At 39.9% G+C, this 17,993-nt stretch overlaps 1 protein-coding gene across 1 annotated transcript in view; it reads left to right on the top strand.

Annotated features, from left to right (window-relative positions):
- Positions 1 to 17,993, top strand: part of slc12a5a (solute carrier family 12 member 5a) — a 173,315-nt gene that overhangs the window by 112,980 nt on the left and 42,342 nt on the right. Inside the window, exons 2-3 of the mRNA XM_028574778.1 lie at positions 9,057 to 9,157; positions 9,723 to 9,860. Of these exons, the coding sequence (XP_028430579.1) occupies positions 9,057 to 9,157; positions 9,723 to 9,860 (239 nt within the window). The remainder of the gene's footprint in view (positions 1 to 9,056; positions 9,158 to 9,722; positions 9,861 to 17,993) is intronic.

The raw sequence follows: 17,993 nt of genomic DNA, 5'->3' as shown, positions 1-17,993 counted from the left end.
CCTGTTAGGCTCCGTGGCTCACCAATTACAGCAGCAGTAGGCAGCTAGCCACCGGCAGTCTCCATGCATGCAGGAGGCATGCTGCTGACTGACATGACACACAGTGTTCTCCCATAGCCAGCCAACCTCCTGAGGGATGCAGATAGCCAGGCTCCACCGGGGCTCAGTGTTACTGGCTTTACATGGCTAGCCATTCGCTGTGCCTTATACCATGCGGCCTCCTGCCTGACACTTTTCTTTTCAAGTGAACATGCCGAAAGTGACAAGCGAACAAGCCAAAGTATGTCTGCGGAGAGTTGAAGGGTTCTGGTTTTAAAAGTTTAAACGCCGATGTGCCAGTGTGTAAGTACATTTGGGTGTAAAATGGAGTAATGTGAGCTTTTGAGAAGAGAAAGTGCTTGTGTGTGTGTGTGTGATAGTTATTTTCCATGAAAGCAGCATGAGGGCTTATGTTTGTTTTCAGAAGCTCTTTGAAGAAGATATTTGAAGAGATCCCATTGGGCTCTGAAATGTTGTGATGGATTGATTTTTTGTTACCTTCTGACATTTATAGACACGACAAAAATCAATTAATTGAGAGAATAATTGGCAGATCAATCAATAATAAACCTAATTGGTAGCTGTAGCCCAACTGTAAAGTGCTGCATTTTTAATGGACTAACTTGATCTGCACCTATAATTTTGTTAAGAAATATGTAATGAAGTTATTTAAAAAAATGTTTAGCAAAACAATTCAATCTTTTACAATGAAGACTTAAACAAATATTATACGTCCATATTTACTACACAGGCCACTGTCTTTTACTACATTATCTTTGAGTGACGATCAGTTTAAATGTCTTTTTAGAATAATTATCTGTAAATAAAAATAAAGATTAATTTAATTCTGTAATAAAGGCCACTTAGATGACCATATTCACATTTTTTAACAACTCATAGCTTCTCTCATCTGGATTTAGGCTGATGGACAGTAGAAGAACAGTGTTCAGAAATGATTTCAAGAAAGAAATGAATTGAAACTGTAAAAGTGAGAGGACAAAAGTATGATTCTGAAAAGTGGAAGGAAGCCCTTGTCTTGATCCAACAGACTAAAGTGTATCTCAAGGTCAATGTTTAAAGCCACAGTTCTATTATCTTTAAACTTATTTTTACAGTGTAGCAGAGACTTTATGCCTGACAACTTTATTTCTTCAACTTTAACTTTTTTTAACTTCCTATCTGAATAGAAGAAAAAAAAACTTTAACAGGGGTATTCAAATGTTTTGTAATGTGTGTAATGGGGGGAAATAGATTCTTATCTATAAAATATTAGCACTAGAGATTATTGACCGTTATTCTACGATAATGTGAAAACACAAGCAGAGGAATAAATTGAATCCTGTCATAGAACGATAAGAGTTTATGAAAAAAAGTGTCCTTATGATATACAGTAATAACATTGTCGATCCACCTTTTTTCTGCATCATTTCATAGCTGAGTCTGGCAGTTGTCAGCTCCCAGCAACATCTGCGTATCTTCCTCTGTCAAGATATTCCTGCGCTCAGCCGGTAGTGGCAGAGATGAACAAATAAAGAGAGGAGGGATGCTAGTTTTATTTGCCTGTCAGTCTCCTCCTGCGTACAATCACCTTCAATGCCTGATGTCAGATAGAGAGGGTGCTGCTGGGAAGCCATTGCAGGGGCCTGCCATTAAACAAAAATTAATCCTGACGTGCACAGCTAGAGGCAAGGCAGCGCCACTGAGGGGTAATTGAACCAAACCTACGCATTCATCATCAGACAGTGACATGTGCAGAGGCCCGGTCAACATGCTAAGAGCTGCCTTACACTCTCATGTACGTGCACAGGCATCCTCTTGGCTCCCTCTGCTCTCAGCCAATCAGCTGCCTTCAGCTCAGGAGCCAATCAAGAGCAAGAATCTTTGCTGGAGATATTGGGGGAATGAAAAGAAGGGACTGTGTCAAAGTCGTACCCTGTGAGGCAAGGCTGCATTCAATTTCATACCGAGCTGAAGCACCAGCCTGAATACTGATCAGGGCACAGGTCCTGTCCTGCAGCCGCACTGAGGGAAAAAAGGGCGTTTTTACATATCCATCCACACTCGCGTGTTCTCCATGTAAATATAACCATAAAAACACATCATGAGACAGCAGCAGCAGAGAATAATAATAATGAGAGTTAGATTGGGAAGAGTGGGAGAAAGAGAGAGAAAACACATAACGTGAGATCCCGTTATACAAGGCTGTTGTGTCTCTGATGTGGTGCTGAAGCCATGATAGGAAGGAAGAGAGTGAGAGAATATCTATTTATGACAGTGTGTGGGGGCAGGTGTGGGCAAGTTACCATATGCTGTTGCTATTTTTTTCCTCTGTACATTATGTTTGTGCTTTTGAAAGCGTGTAAATCACTTGTAAATGCAGTATTTTTAGGTAGTTTCTCACTTCTTCGTACGTCGGTATTAATAGCTGTCTACAACTGATAGAGAGCGTAATCAATGCATGTGTCAGAAACCTGGCAAACATTTCATTGTTGGAAAATTGTTGGAATTTGAACAAATTGTCTGACTTTGTGCTGATGGAGGCAGTGTATTTAGTTTCAATCAATTGGAAAGGTTAAGCCAATTGACAGGTCTACGGCTGGGCAATAATTAAATTTGATCGTTTATCATCTTTGACCTTTATTGAGTTGAGATGACATGATCACATCTTGTCATCATTTTACAAATTTGTGTAGTCCAGAAAATTGTAAATAAAATTAATCAAATAGATATTTCAACAATGAGTGGATTAATAGATTAGTCGATCAACAAAACATTAATCAGCAACTGTTTTCAGTAATAACGTATTTGTTTCAGTCGCTTATCAAGCAAACATGCCAAAAAAAAGACCTTCTGTTTTCTCCTTTTCAAATATCATTTTCCGTTCTGACTCTTGGTCGGACAAAACAAAAGATTTGAAGGTGTCATTTTGGCCTTCTGGAATTTGTGAGGGACATTTAAACTATTTTCTGACATTTTATTGACCCAACAATAAATTAAGGAAGTAGTCGTCACATTAATCAATACTTGATAAAATAATCATCAGCTACATACCTGGACTGTTTTATATTAGATAAGATGAGTCAAACCACAGCAGCAGAAATACAAGAACAGGTGCATAGATAAGTAACTTTAAACACTTGAATACTATATATTGTGGACATCTACTACATCTAAATGTAGCATGAAAAAACAAAAGTAAAATGTACTGTAGACGTAGACGTAGACGTAGAAGTGAGGAGAAAGGGAAGGTGCAATGAAAAAAAATTATACAAAATACATAGTACATTAACCATATTGTTGATGTATCAGTATTGGAAAATCATGTTAATAGATGATATCGCCTTCATATGTTAACATAGTTTTGTTTAAAGTTCAACACATACGTACCTCTCTGCCCCTCTGTGATCTGTATAATACTAAACTGCCTTGTAACTGAAAGCTCTTACATTTAGGTAAATTTTAGGCAAAATCCTTTTTTTCTGAATTGCACATGGATATGTTTGGGTAAATGTTAAATCACTGTCAATCCTGATTTGACTGGTATTCAGATTAAAGTGACCTTAATCCTTCACCTGACTCCACCACTGAGAGAGAGAGAGAGAGAGAGGGAGAGAGGGAAAGAGAGAGGTAGATCTGCCAATGATTGCCAGACAGGAATTAATGTGTAACTGTGGTGACATTCGGAGATGACAAGAGGATCAGTAAACTCATGACCTGCTTGTATTTGCCGATGCACCAAGGAACAATTGCAGGGAACGCAGCCAGAAAATCCAACTATTTTTCTTGATTGTTTGTTTCCATCCCACTAATTCCATTGAAATTCCTCACTCTTCCACCAGATAAAGCATTCCTCTCTGGATACAAATTAAATGTCTCTGCAAGCACATGTACTGTACTCACTGTTTACTCCACTGTGAGTCTGACTAACAGCCAAAAGGATTTTCTATGTTTACTTTCATACATGAAGTAACTGTAAATACATGGTGATGTGGATATGTAAAAAAAAGACAAGAAAAAAAGACCTAATTTTTCAATTATCATATTTTACATGTCCCTATTTTCACACGAAATGGCTGAAATCCAGCCATCTCAGCCCAGACTAAGATTAATTGGCCGCATCCTTTCATCTGCTGCTGTACAACACCGTCAGTGGGGACTGAGCCAAACATATGCAGCATCACAACACTCATACACACACACACACACACACACACACACACACACACACACACACACACACACACACACACACACACACACACACACACACACACACACACACCAAATCAACAAGTGGTCCCTGAGCCTCTGTTGAGTCAGCTCCCCAAGAATCAACATCTAGCGCTTAGGCTTTTCCCCTTGAAGTCAGTCCGCAGAGAGAAAGAGCAGTATAGCAGCGTGACACAGAGCAGAAAGGGTCAAAGAGAGAGAGAGAGAGAGAGAGAGAGAGAGAGCACAGCAGACTGTATGTGTAAAGAGAGAGAGAAAAAGAGTGAGCAATAACCATGACTGTTGCCACCTCACTGTCGTACATGAAGGATCAATAAAACAAAGTCAAATAGTTCTCACCAACTAATCCTCTGTGGCTTCATTCAAATATCTGCTGGAAAACTGTGAAATGTCCGACTGAGAGCAGTGGACCAGGCCTCCACTTAGGCTATATTTACTGGTTGACACTACAGAACATGTGAGAAATACACTAGTAGTGGGATAGCATAACTGACAGTGCACCAAATGTTATTTTGTTTCTTAAACACAATATATGATTGACTGAGTGTTAGATAAGACTTAAGTATATATAAAAAAAACTGCACTAAGTGCAACTTGCAGACATAGGATTTACTTACATCTTTAAGAATACTATTTAAGTAGTTGTACATTTTTATTCCCATCTTTATACGTTTGTACATTCTCCACTTTGGATTTTTTATCTATATTTTTTGAATTTTTGCACGCAGTTCTTTTTTCAAATCTATACCCTATTGTGCGTGGTAGAGCATAGAATGTAGAGCCAACATAAAACATTAAAATCCTGCAAAAACACCCAGCTAGGAGGCTGTGAGTTACATCATAATGTAAACAATAGCAGCATGCTCTCTCTGAAGTCACATAACTAAAAAAATCAAAAGATGCACAAAATGAACTTCATTTCATCGTAGTGAAATTGCTGCCGTCATAACCTGTTTAAGTATTAATAATCTATTAATTAGAGGTAAAGCAATGATTTTGATCGACAGAAAAGTATTCAGTTAATCAATTTTTGTGTTTGTGTCGATCCAGCCTCTCACTTTGTCTTATGTGATACTAAATATTGTTTGACTTTGCTATTTGAAGATGGCACCTTTTACTGTTTTGCTGACATTTTATAGACCGAACGTTTATTCGATGGATCAAGAAGACATTCAATATATTAATAGATAATGAAAATAAGAATTAATTGCAGTCCTAAAATTGTCACATTAACATAACATTTAGTCAATAAAATGTCATATAATGGTGAAAGGCCCATCAATATTTCCCGGAGCCCAAGGTAAAGTCAATAGATTGCACTGCGAACAGAGAAAACCAGCAAATCCTCACGTTAAAGAAGCTGGAACCACAAAATGTTTGGCTTTTTTTCTTGAAAAGTGATCAATTGATTATCAAAGTAGTTCACATTCATTTAATAGAGTAATCTTTTCAGCTCTACTGTCAATGCCATTGGATGCATGTTGCGGAAGTTGGCGTATTTAAGCGTCAAAGTTGAATTTGGTTAAACCTTTCTGTAAAACCTGGTCAGAAAACCAGTGTGTGCTGCTGTAGCTCGTACAACTGCACTGAACATCACAGTGACAACATAAAAAAAGATGGCCGGTATGCATTTTTCCTCCCATGCTACAAACAAGGCATCTTTGCAATTCATTTTGAATATGAAACAATAATGCAGTGAGCACCAGTAGCAAAATAAATGAATCAATATGGTAAAGCACACCCTTTAACTACTGTAGGTTATAAACCACGGTGCAATTATGAGTTTCAATATCTTAACACTGTAAAAAGTCTAGGACAAGAAAATGAAAGAAGAGTGCACATTCAATGTTTTTGTTTAGTCGAGGATTTGGAAGACGATCGCATGCTCAGTGAGCAGTACAGCTCTGGATTTTGACCATAGATAGGGAGAGGCTTTGATAGCGAGAGCCATTGTTGGACCGATCCCATCAGATTGAAGGAGGATAAGCTGCTTGGGGGATGCGGTCAGAGCAAAACTCTTTTAGGCACTGTCATTTTTCCAAACCGTGTATATCCATCATTACTTTGATGGTGGAGTTTTAATTTTTAGACGATGAGGAGAAATGGGCCCTGGAGAGATAAGTGATAGAAAAGGGACATTAGCTATTCAGATATACAACTGTGTGTGTGTGTGTGTGTGTGTGTGTGTGTGTGTGTGTAGAGTAAGTAGTAAATTGAGACTTCAGGCACTTAGGAATCATTTTGTACTATCAAGTGTGGTTTAAATTGACTTACAAAGGCTAATATGTGAAAGAATGGAGCTCAGTTTTAGTTCAAGTCATAGGTGCATTAGCGGATTAGCATCAGCTGTATCATTTATGTCACAAATATTTAAAATATCAGTAAGTAAAAATTGAAATTCACTCCGACAAATTAGTGTATCTAACTTCAATCAGGTTTTTCTGTTTTTTTCCAGTTGTACGGTGCATAGTACCAGAAGCAAGTCTCTGCAGGATGCTCTAGCTTCCCTTTTAACCGCCTGTGTATGTTTTAACCTGTGAGCTGAGCCTTAAGTGCAGTAGAAGCTTTTACATTTTACAGCAGGAGACATAAGTGTCTCTCCCTCTATCTCCCTCTGTGGGTTCCCATTTCAGGTCTGTCTTTGTCTGAGCCCATATCTCTCTCCTTGTCACTGTTCGCTCTCCATCTATCTGTGTCTCTTTCCATCTTCTCATCTGGACCCTTATTCTCTTGCTTTCCATCTCTTTGTATTAACCTCTCCTCTGCTTGCTTTTTTCTTTTTTCTTGTGCTCTTTTCATGCCCCGAATCTCTGTGCACGGCCCTGTTTCTCTGCTTCTCTGTCTGAGTGGCCCTATTGCTTTGTCTCTGTAGAACAGTGTGCCGGCTGTTAGCGGTGCCCCAACGTCATTGCACATGGCTGCAGCATCCTGGCTCCAGCATCCTGGCTAAAAATAACTGGGTCTCGTGCTGCTCAGTCTAAGACAGGACCGAGAGCCAGAGGGAGAGCAATCTGCTGTCTCCCTCCAGAGACGCTTGAAGGGGAAGGCGCAAATAAGACAGCTAACTCTGTGCAGCCTTCGCCACCAAGACCTTCATTGTACTTGGTGAACAAAGTGGTTCTGGATTTAATTATTCTTTCGAGACAAGAGCAAACGTCTGGTTAGGAAGCACTTTAAGTGCTGAGGCTAATTAAAGCCTAAGGCCCCAAACAGTAAGGTGTAAAATGACAGACATCCACATGAGGCTGTGGTGGTAGTTACAGTAACAGGTCCAATGTCTTCAATCCTCTGTGTTTATTTCAGATGTTGATCCATTGTTCCTAATCTCTGTCATGGTGTGCAATTGTTTACAGTGTCGGGATTGATTTACAGTATAATTCTGCATAGCACTGCTTTAACACTGTGATTAAAGAGTCAGAATTATGCACTCATTATGATGGTGATTGCACAATTACTCACTTAATCCACCAGTTTTAATAATCAATAATATATCCCGAACATTTGCAGTACTTTGGGATTTTTCTGACGTTTTATAGACTGAATGATTATGGATTAATCGAAAGAAATAAGATAGTAAATTGCTTTGCTAGAGTTCCACATGCAAATCTAACCACGATTACTATAAAAAACAAACAAGATTGCAGAGCCTCTCTTCAACCTGCACCATGTTGTCTCGACAAAGTACCCGCATACAATCCAGCCCAAACTGACAATTTTTACCCACAGAGCCACCACAGGTATTTAATGTAGAAGCACAATTAAGCTGTCTTAATTCTAGCAGCAGCACAGGTATTTATTACCTCAATTGTGTGTATTACAATACGCACCTGCAGTTCTAACCCATTAGCCAGTTCTAAGCTCAACAAATACCTGTATAAAATATTCAAAAATTCTAAGGTCCAAAACTTCTAAGCTATAATAACCTTAACAAATGAAGCGTCCTGTGGCTACTTCACAATAAACAAGTTTAGGACTGTTTTATAGAAAACAGAAACGGATTCAGAATGTGTTGAGTTTGCCTTTAATCAGCACGTTAACATCGAACAAGGTCGGCTCATCCTCTCAATCTCTCATTCTGCTCAAAAAGAAAAAACAAACCAACAAAAACCCTGGAAAGAGAAATAAGAAGAGTTATTATGTTATAAGTGGAACAATTACACTGCAAAATGTTGTTTCCCCAAGAGTCGGACGCTGCCCTTCCAATATTGTTTGTTTTGGAGATTTGCCTCGTGCCTTAAATCTGTGAACTTGTGCACAGATGCTTCTCGATGGAATCAGGATGCCTACAGCAAGCTGTCACCTAAATAACATCACATCACACTGTTTCTACTGCTCTGTGATTCGAGACTAAAAAAGCTGCCAAACATTTCTTAATATTTCTCTGCATTCGTGTTCAGTCTTGTGATCTCCTTGTTTGTCAGTGTAGCGAAAAACTGATTGAGATGTTCCAGTTTGCATTCTTCCTCTGGCCATATGGAATATATAGCGCTGCACATATTGTGAATGCACACTCCATTAATTATGGTTCTGTTCCTCTGCATTTCTGACTGCGGGCACTTATGGAGACGTAAAAAGCTTCCCCTCCTCTCCTGGTGTGTCTTTCTTTGCTTAATCAATAAATTAATAAATAGTGAAATAAAAGTCGGCCTGTTCTTGCTTACAAAAGTGTTATTTTGACATGAAGAAGCTCAGGTCTGGTCTGTGCTTTACGCGCGCTGCTGGTGTCTTTGTGGTCTTCTTTATTTCAGTTCAGTCTAAAAGTGAAGGTGTGTGTCTGTTTCTTTCAGGTGACAGTAACCCCAAGGAGAACAGCCCCTTCATCAACAGCAGTGATGCTGCCGAAGAGAAGACCCAGCAGTATGACGGCAAGAACATGGCCTTGTTTGAGGTACGGTCCAGTGTTCTGCACACACACACAAACACACACACACAGACACACACACACACACTGATTTTTTAACGCACACAATCGGGCATGATGGTAATAAGCAGGATGTACACTCACTCTCACAATTCAGTGAGAGTGAGAGATAGGGTCTCTGACATCTATTAATGAGGGTAATTACTGTGTGAAGGACATGTTGGAACCTCAGGTTAATGCCGGCAAATATCACACTGCTACAGGAAAGAACTTCAGCAAGGCAATTTGCCACAACCCGGCACAAATGTATTTACATGGTGCTCTCAGTGGGAATTCTAGATTAAACAAGAAAATAGAAAACAAAATCAGAAAATGTATTGTATAAGCACTTTGTTTTTGTTTTTTAACCTAAAATAGTTACTTATCTGAGTACAGTACACTATTAGTGTTACAGTATCTGTTTCACCTGGCTGGCTGAGAGGGTTAAAATGCTCAGCTGTACCAAAGCTGTGGGTTCACACTCTTTGAAGAATTGCATCTCCTTCTAAACCCACTGATTGCAGCCCTTTTGTTAATGTTTGCGTCTCTACAGGAGGAGATGGACACCAGTCCTATGGTGGCCTCTCTTCTCAGCAGCCTGGCCAACTACTCCAACCTGCCACAAGGTAGCAAGGAGCACGAGGAGGCCGAGAACAACGAGGCTGAGTCATCGCGCAAGAAACCCGTCAAGGTATTTGAGAAACCACATCAAAAAATATATGTTGGCCTTTTTATTTCCTTATTTCCTTACAAGCAATGTAGCATTTAAATGGCTATTTTTTTAAACAGAGTCCGGCGCAGTGCTCACTCCACATAAAACGCTACATTAGTAGTGCGGTACATCACGTCCAGCAAACTTCACTGAGAACAATGAGGGCAAAACAGCATCATCTGTATTATCTTTAGTATTACTGACCGGAGTGTTTTTGAACATGATGATATTGACATTTTCACTGACACTGTAATGTCCTACATAAATGTCTGTGAGTCTGTGTGTGTATCCCACCAAAACTGTCACCAGCTACAGTAACAACAAGCTTTGGTTCAACAAGGAAGTAAGGCACCTATGCAGGGAGAACAATGCTGCATTTAAATGTGGTGAAAAGTACAATACAGACTCCTTAAATACCAAATTCAAAAGGCAGTTAAAACAGCTAAAGCCACTTATAGAGTAAAACTTGAAAACAAGCTCCAAGTGCATGACATTAAGGGTGTTTGGCAGGGCCTGCAGATAATCACTAACTACAAGACCAAGCATCATGTTCTAGACTGTGACCCCTCCCTTACTGAGAGGCTTTATGATTTTTACTGTAGATTTGAGTCCAGTGAAACTCAGACAAGCTCTCTCAGTCCCTACCACCCGGGTTGTTTGGTCACCCCCTTTTTTCTCAGAGCATAGGTCAGAGGTCAGAAGGCTGCTCTACCGTCGAAACATCAGCAAAGTGGCAGGGCCTGACGGCGTGACACCATTCTCCAACACCTTGAGGCCAAGTCCACATATGCACGTGTTCTGTTCCTTGATTTTAGCTCAGCTTTTAACACCATTATCCCTGTCAGGCTGTACAACTCTCTCCTAGCCATATGTGTTAATGCTGTACTGTGTAAATGGATCTTGAAGTTCTTGTCCTGTAGGAAACAATATGTCAAAATTCATAATAATGTGTCATCAACCAGGGTTCTTAACACCGGCGCCCCACAAGGGTGTGTCCTGTCTCCTGTGTCCTGTCTCCTTTTTTATATTCTCTTTATACCAACAACTGTATATCCCACTCAACATCAGTTGTTGACTGTTAAAATGTGCAGATTATACCACTGTAGTAGGTCTTATCTCTGATGGTGATTAATCTGTTTACCGGGGCTGAAGTAGTACAGCTGGTGAGGTGGTGTGAGGACAGTAACCTAATCCTCAATACATCTAAAACCAAAGAGCTGATAGTTGACTTTAGAAAGAAGGCAGCCCAGCACCTTCCCCTCTCCTTCAATGGCCAGGTTGTTGAGAGGGTCACCTCCTTCCGCTTCTTAGGCACCACCATACACCAGTCTCTCTCATGGGACCTGAACATCAGTCTCATTGTAAGCAAAGCCCATCAGAGGCTCTACTTCCCCGTCAGCTACCGACAATCCTTCAACTGACTTTAGCAGTTTAGATACCAGGCTTAACTGTCCTGTTGTTACAGACTAACCACAGACAGTTTCCACGCACAGCGGAGCAGTTCATGGCGCTGCAGAATGAATATAGGGGAAACAATGAATATTTGGCATTGTTTTTTGAATACATGTTTTTTTTTTGTCTGGCGGGGGTTCCCGTTGGCCTCGCGACCCGCGGCCACAAAAAAAAAAGTATGCCAAATATTCATTCTTTCCCCTATATTCATTATATGTACAGTTATAGGGGAAACACTGTTCTGGATTGGGAAGTCACACAAGCCAGCCACTTGGTTATGGCGTTCCATATATGCTGCAACTGCCTGCATCTTACACCCTGCTGTTATGTGCTGAACTGTCTGTCAACTAGAGCAGAGAATCTATATATATAATATTTGGATGCAATGCAATCTATATCTGCTCTTACAAAACGGGCTTTTTATAGTTTTAATTTTCAAAAAAGTCGAAGAATTTATCTGGATTTTATTTACTTTCAAATACCTATAACAATACAAAATTCTGGCAAAAACACTCTAGTTTAACGTTTTTTTTTTTCTCTATGCATACTATGGCGCATTATTGGCCGCATATTTGCGTTTCCTCCTGTAGTATAATGTAGTACAACTTTGCTCTATTCTTGTTCTGAAAAGAGCCTATATGGAATTTGCTCTCTGAAGATTTATGACTTCTAACTTAGGTCTCTGTTTGAGGCTTATATGGGCTTTGTTCCATTTTCATCTCTCTTCTATCATGTAAATCATATTCTGAGCTGTCCGTACCACACTAATTTACTGTAAACTATGGTAATCTGTAACTTCTATAGCAGCAAACACAACACATTCTCGATGCATGAGGATGTAAAATTCAGGTAAAACTGACCTGCTCCATTCAATAAATCCTTGTATTTCTACTATAAATCATTAAGAACTGCAGGAGATTAAGTGCGCTGCAGTAAAAACAAAAGCACTAATGGGTTTTCTGGGGTCATTGTGTGTAATAAGAATAAGTGTAGTATTTTCTTGATGCATTGTAATGCTTGTAACTGCATGCTGAGCTAAAGCAGCTTGTTGTTATCAGAGATGTATGCTGCAGAGGAGTTTTTCCTGTTGCTGCAGTAGAAGTTTGATACTGATTACAACATTAATAATAATATTGAAAATATTGTTTAAGCAAATTACTAAAATCATCTCGCAAAAGTCTGCTGTTATGATGAAGTGTGCATAGATATATCACTTTGCAGTGGATGCACATTTGCTGTAATATTGTTTATTGTGCATTCTGGACAACTTGTTCACCTGACAGATTGTTAAGCTTGTTGCCAGGAGATGGTCGTTAAGTGTTCCGAATATAGATTTGTACTTTCCATTACATCATGAATCCCTAATAGCAGAGTTTATGATTGTTTTGTTAACACACTCACTGGCGAGAAAGAAAAGCTCCATGAGTTTAAAACTTGTCAATCATTCTCTGTTGATATTATAAATTCCCTGTTCGTGTTTCTGGATTGCATCTTAAATGCCACTCACTAATAAGTTCCTTCCACATGATCCCCTGGTATTTTCTGCTGTTGGGTGTTGAGATGCCAGCAGGAAGGAGTTTACTTTTCAGCACTTGATCGACAGACAGGCAGCAACATTATTAATCCTGTGGGTAACGGTGGTTTTAGCAGCAAGGCGAGATATGACATTGCAAAGCTGAAATGAGAAGAGACGTACGATAACGATGACGATAATGCAAATAATGAGTGAAGTTATCCCAAATTAGCGTGACAGACTGGTGGGAAATGGACTGATTAATGTGGTAACATATTTCCTATAAAACTCTGTAACTCCAGACTATGTGAGGTAAAAACACAGTTTAGTTTTGAGTAGCCACAGCAGTGACAGGTTGACAGCTTTTCTATGATCTCTGACCCAGCTTGTCTTCCTAGGTGCCCAATCAGCCTGCTATTTCTTCTCCCTTATATATTTGCTTTTCTCCTCACATGTCAGTCACTTTTCCATTATTTCCCTTCAACTCAGTGAGGTTCCCTCTCTTATTTCTCACCTGCAAAATTGTTAACATTTCCATTTACATTGGTACAGCCTCACTGCTACCATGGCTGTCTACGCTTGTTAAAAACTAAACTTAGCCATCTCAATGACAACTAAGCAAACTACATTTGCTGATGACGGACAGTTTGACATCAATTCATTTTAGCACAAAACATGCTATCAAACCACACGTTCACCCAAACATTATTATACAATATGTTTCCACTTGCTTCTTGTGGTATCTAGTCATGCAGATACATTTGGTTTTATTTGCACAATGAAATTTCTGCCTCGAGCCCAATACAATTCAAATTACATTTGAAAACATCAACAGCAACCTCTCTTTCCAGAATTTCTCAGTTCATCAAGATAATCCATAGACTCACTGTGAGCACAAACTACTTCTTCTCAGGAAGAAATAGTCCTTGAGAGTGAGACAGGGACACTGTTTCTAGAAAGAGATGTAATTTGGGTGGCCTAACCTTTAAACAGGTTTCAAAGCTACTACCTATTATGTCGCGATCATACAAATATTGCATGTAGCAGCGTTAGACAACAACAGTGTCCACATGGGAGTAAAGCATTCATTCAAAATGGCTTCACCGTTTGCTTGTGGTATATTCCCCCATTATCCTACGTAGTTGTTCCCAATGTAAGGTGTATTTGTCTGGCTCCCCTCGGCTCGGCTAACCCTGGGAGCAAGTCTAATCTTTCCCCTGTCACCCCAACCCCTTCAATACTTTAATTAGTCTGCACACTACACCAAGCTGCTGCTTCTCCAATCAGCAGACCATTCCACAGGCAATCTCTCCATCGCCATGAGAGGCTTTTCATTAAGGAAGCCTGTGGCGTTTTCTCGCTCACACACCAACCTCTCTCTCTCTCTCTCTCTCTCTCTCTCTCTCTCTCTCTCGCCTTCCCTCTCTATTTCTCGCTCCACTCCCTCTCTCTCGTCGTTGCTCTCCATCTCCTTCATCATCGGTCCCTGGAGTGAGTGAGTAAGTTGCGAGGGAGGGGGAACGAAGCAGCGGGCTTTCTTTGTCGCAGTGTTAAAGCCAAGATTAGAGATTTGGTTGGCATGTGACATGAGGGAGCAGTCTGGAGGTCGCGCAGGTTAAAATAGAAACCATTCACAGCTGATCTGCCGGCAATTTTCTCTTCCCTGACCTCACTCATTTGAAATTACACATAAGTTTATTTGAATAGCACCTTTCAAACACAGGGGCAATTCAAGTGTTTTACTTAAGGCAAAGAAATGTGTTACAAGACAATTTAAAGAATCGATATGTGTTATATTAACTGTGGATCAAATGACTTGTGAAAAACCCACAGGGAAATATCAACCGACTCAACAGTTCCCTTTAACGTCTTTGGAGCATTTCTAGCATCTTTCAGCTCGTTGTTTTGGTTTCTGGACTGCAACTTTACTGTTTTAGATAACTGTTTCCACTCTCATCTGGTTTTAGCAAAAACCTCTAAAACACCCTCTACACTGCAACTACAAAGCACCAAACAGCAGACAAATAAAATCAGCGACTAGTTGGTCAACATAGTTGAGCATTTAGTAGCTAAGAACCATTGAATTGAAAGACCAGATCTTTTTGAATTGAATTGTGGACTTAAATTCATCAGATGACAAGACACACGATTCCAAATAAATGTTAATGTTGCTCTGTATCGGCTGGATGAGTAGATAGGCAACAGTATAACAAGTTTATAAGGTAACAATATGTCAGTGTTGTTGTTACAGTTTGTAGTGCTGGCAACACAATGAAGAGGAAAAGGAAATACAGAGGAAGATGAAATCAGACCACAAATTGACTAAAAATACAGTAATGCACAATATACTGTATACAGTTTCAATGCAGTTACAGTTTCCCAAGTGTGATAACTAAATGGTAGCCAAAAAGGAAGATTTATGCAGGAGTAATATGTTCAGTTCTTCTGGTTCTTATTAGAAATCTGGCGTCATTGTCAAGAATACGTTGCTGTTGTCTAATGATCTTTATGGGAATACAAGACAAGGCACCTTTTTAGTAGTGCATGTGGCTGGAGATGAAAATTAGCTTCTCTAAATCTTGTCTGGACGTGAGACCTCTAATTCTGGCTATTTGTTTTAGATGATAAAAGGCTGATTTAGTTATCGCTTCGACACGTGTGTGGAACTAAAATCTGTGTGTATTAAAATTACAAACTTCTAACTTATTTACCGTATTTGCTCCATATATTCTTGTGCATCGACCAAACGTAACGCTCTTTACTTTTATTCAAGTAATTTTCTAGACGATTGCTCTTGTAGAGAATTACAGGAACATCTCTATCCCTTTTTTTTTTTTTACACATTAATGTTCTCTCATATAAATGTTTCCCTCGTAGTTGTTTTATGACCCCTGCTTTTATCTTTGCCCTCACCCTCCCCTTTTCACTTCCGCCCTCTCTCATTAGCCCGGTGCATCATATCAGTGTTCACATAGGCAGCCCTCTGAAGGATGTGTCCTGATTAATGTCAATTCATGTTATATTACAGCAGCGTGCATATGAGTTCACAGCGGAGCTAAACTGAGATTTCACACCTCACATTTTGTCTATTAGTGAAGACACCAGGCTAACAAGCTAAGTGGAGGTTTTTGTTCTACTGCAGTTAACTATTATTTTCATCATTGATTAATCTGTTGATTATTTTTTTCATTAAATGAACTTAAGATATTCAATACACAGTCATACATGATAAAGAAAAGCAGAAAATCCTCGAAGCTGGACACAGCTCTATTCTGGCATTCCTGCTTAAAAAAATACTACTATGCTACACTGAAAAAAGGACAATGCAAGAAATTCATAATATCTTATTTCAGGCTCTTAAAACTTATTTTTTTCTTTCTAATCCATGATAAAAAGAAAAAGTCAAGCACCATTTGCATTTTATTTTCAAACTTGATTGGGATAAATTACAAAGCAAATAATCCGGCTTTAGGAGCTATTGTCCTGAATTTCTGAAGTCTTTTTTCATAGTTAGTTTTAAGATGTTTTTAGTGGCTTGATTTCCAAGAAATCTTTTTTGCTTACTTGATTGGCAGTTTCTTTGTTTGACACTATCACATTTCTCTAGATTCAACACTTTTTGGGTCATTCGTAGGCAGGTTTTTACAGCGTAGAAACCATTTTCCACTCACCTGTTCTGCTTTCATCGAGGCCAGGTTGCTGCTGACCTGAATTTCAGCGGCCGCACATGTGCTTTATTGGATAAGGAGACTTTTAGCCTGATAGTGAGGCTAAATAGAGGTTTCACAACTGGTGGGAACATATGAGGCTTTGTGGAGTCTTTTAACCTAGAATATTCTAGTGTACATGTACAGATACGCTATTTCAAGGTGGTGAGCCTTCAGCATCATAGAGTACGTTAAGATACAGCAGTCAGTGTTTTACAGATAACTAGTGGATAACACTTTTACACACACACTCACACACACACACACACACACACACACACACCGCTGGTTCATCCACAGTCGGTCAGGGGGCTGATGTTGGCTGGCCTCTCCTCTGACTGTCTATTTAATAATTCAGCACACCTGAGCAGAAACACATTTGCCCTATCAGCTCCTGTTTGGCCAGCAGAGCGTGGAGATGGCGTTACAAGCTCCCAGTCTACCTCCCCTACTGTCATTAGCCTCCCCCCCCTCTCCCTCCACCTAACCCGCTCCACTTCATGCCTCTGTCTCTGCCTCCACAAAAATACAACTAAAAGTGTGCTCCTCTCCTCGCTCGTTTCTTCGTCTCCTTCCTCTCCTCTTGACTCCTCCCTTGTTTCCTCCTTTTCCTTCTATTCCAATTCCCTCCTCTCATCTTCTTCCTCCTCCTCTCCCCTCTGCTGCTGCCTCTCCTCTCTTGTTTTCTTTTTTCCTTTCTATCCCCACTTCCTCCAACTCTCCTTACCTACCTTCTCACTTTCTTTCCTCTGGTCTGCTTTTCTTTTGTTCCCTCCTCTTATCTTTCCTTTTCATGCCTCTCTTCTATCCATTTCTCCTCTCTTCTAAGTTCTTACCCAATCCGATCAGAAACACATCCAACAAGAATGTGTGACATAATGACAATGACTATGAATTAACTATCATATGAATTGATTATGTATTGGTGGAATTCTATTGATCTATTGTAGAAAGTGGGGACAATTGGATGATGTTTTCTATAGCAACCTAATCAGCTGGCCTACAAAGTCAGGTGCAGCTCCGGTAAGGAATTAATAAACATTAAACCACGTGCAGTAGATTCTGGTACAGCTGCCGAGCATAGAAGAATTCCTGTAAGAAGTGATTTACAGTAAAAGACGACACTGGTTTTGCCAGCCTAAGCAGGTTGGCAGGGTGTCCCAGAGCCCGGGGGGCTGGAAGTTTCCTTTTATCTCCTGAAACTCCTTTCAGATGTATGTAGTCTCCCCACTTTCCTCCCCCTACTCCTCTGCCCTCTTTCATTTTCCTTCCCCTGCAGCTAACCAAGGATGTGAATTTGCTTTCACCTTCCCTTATTAACTCTTCTCATCTCCAAACTCTGACGTCGACTAGAGAGAAGGTCCTCCCTTTGTTAGCCTCATCAATTCAGGAGATTTCTATAGGAGGGTCAAAATAAGGCTGTGGGCACATGAGGTCTCT

The sequence above is a fragment of the Perca flavescens genome, chromosome 4 (assembly GCF_004354835.1).
Source record: "Perca flavescens isolate YP-PL-M2 chromosome 4, PFLA_1.0, whole genome shotgun sequence".
NCBI lineage: Eukaryota > Metazoa > Chordata > Actinopteri > Perciformes > Percidae > Perca > Perca flavescens.
The sequence above is the reverse complement of the archived record's forward strand: the minus strand, read 5'-3'. Positions and strand labels throughout refer to the sequence as shown.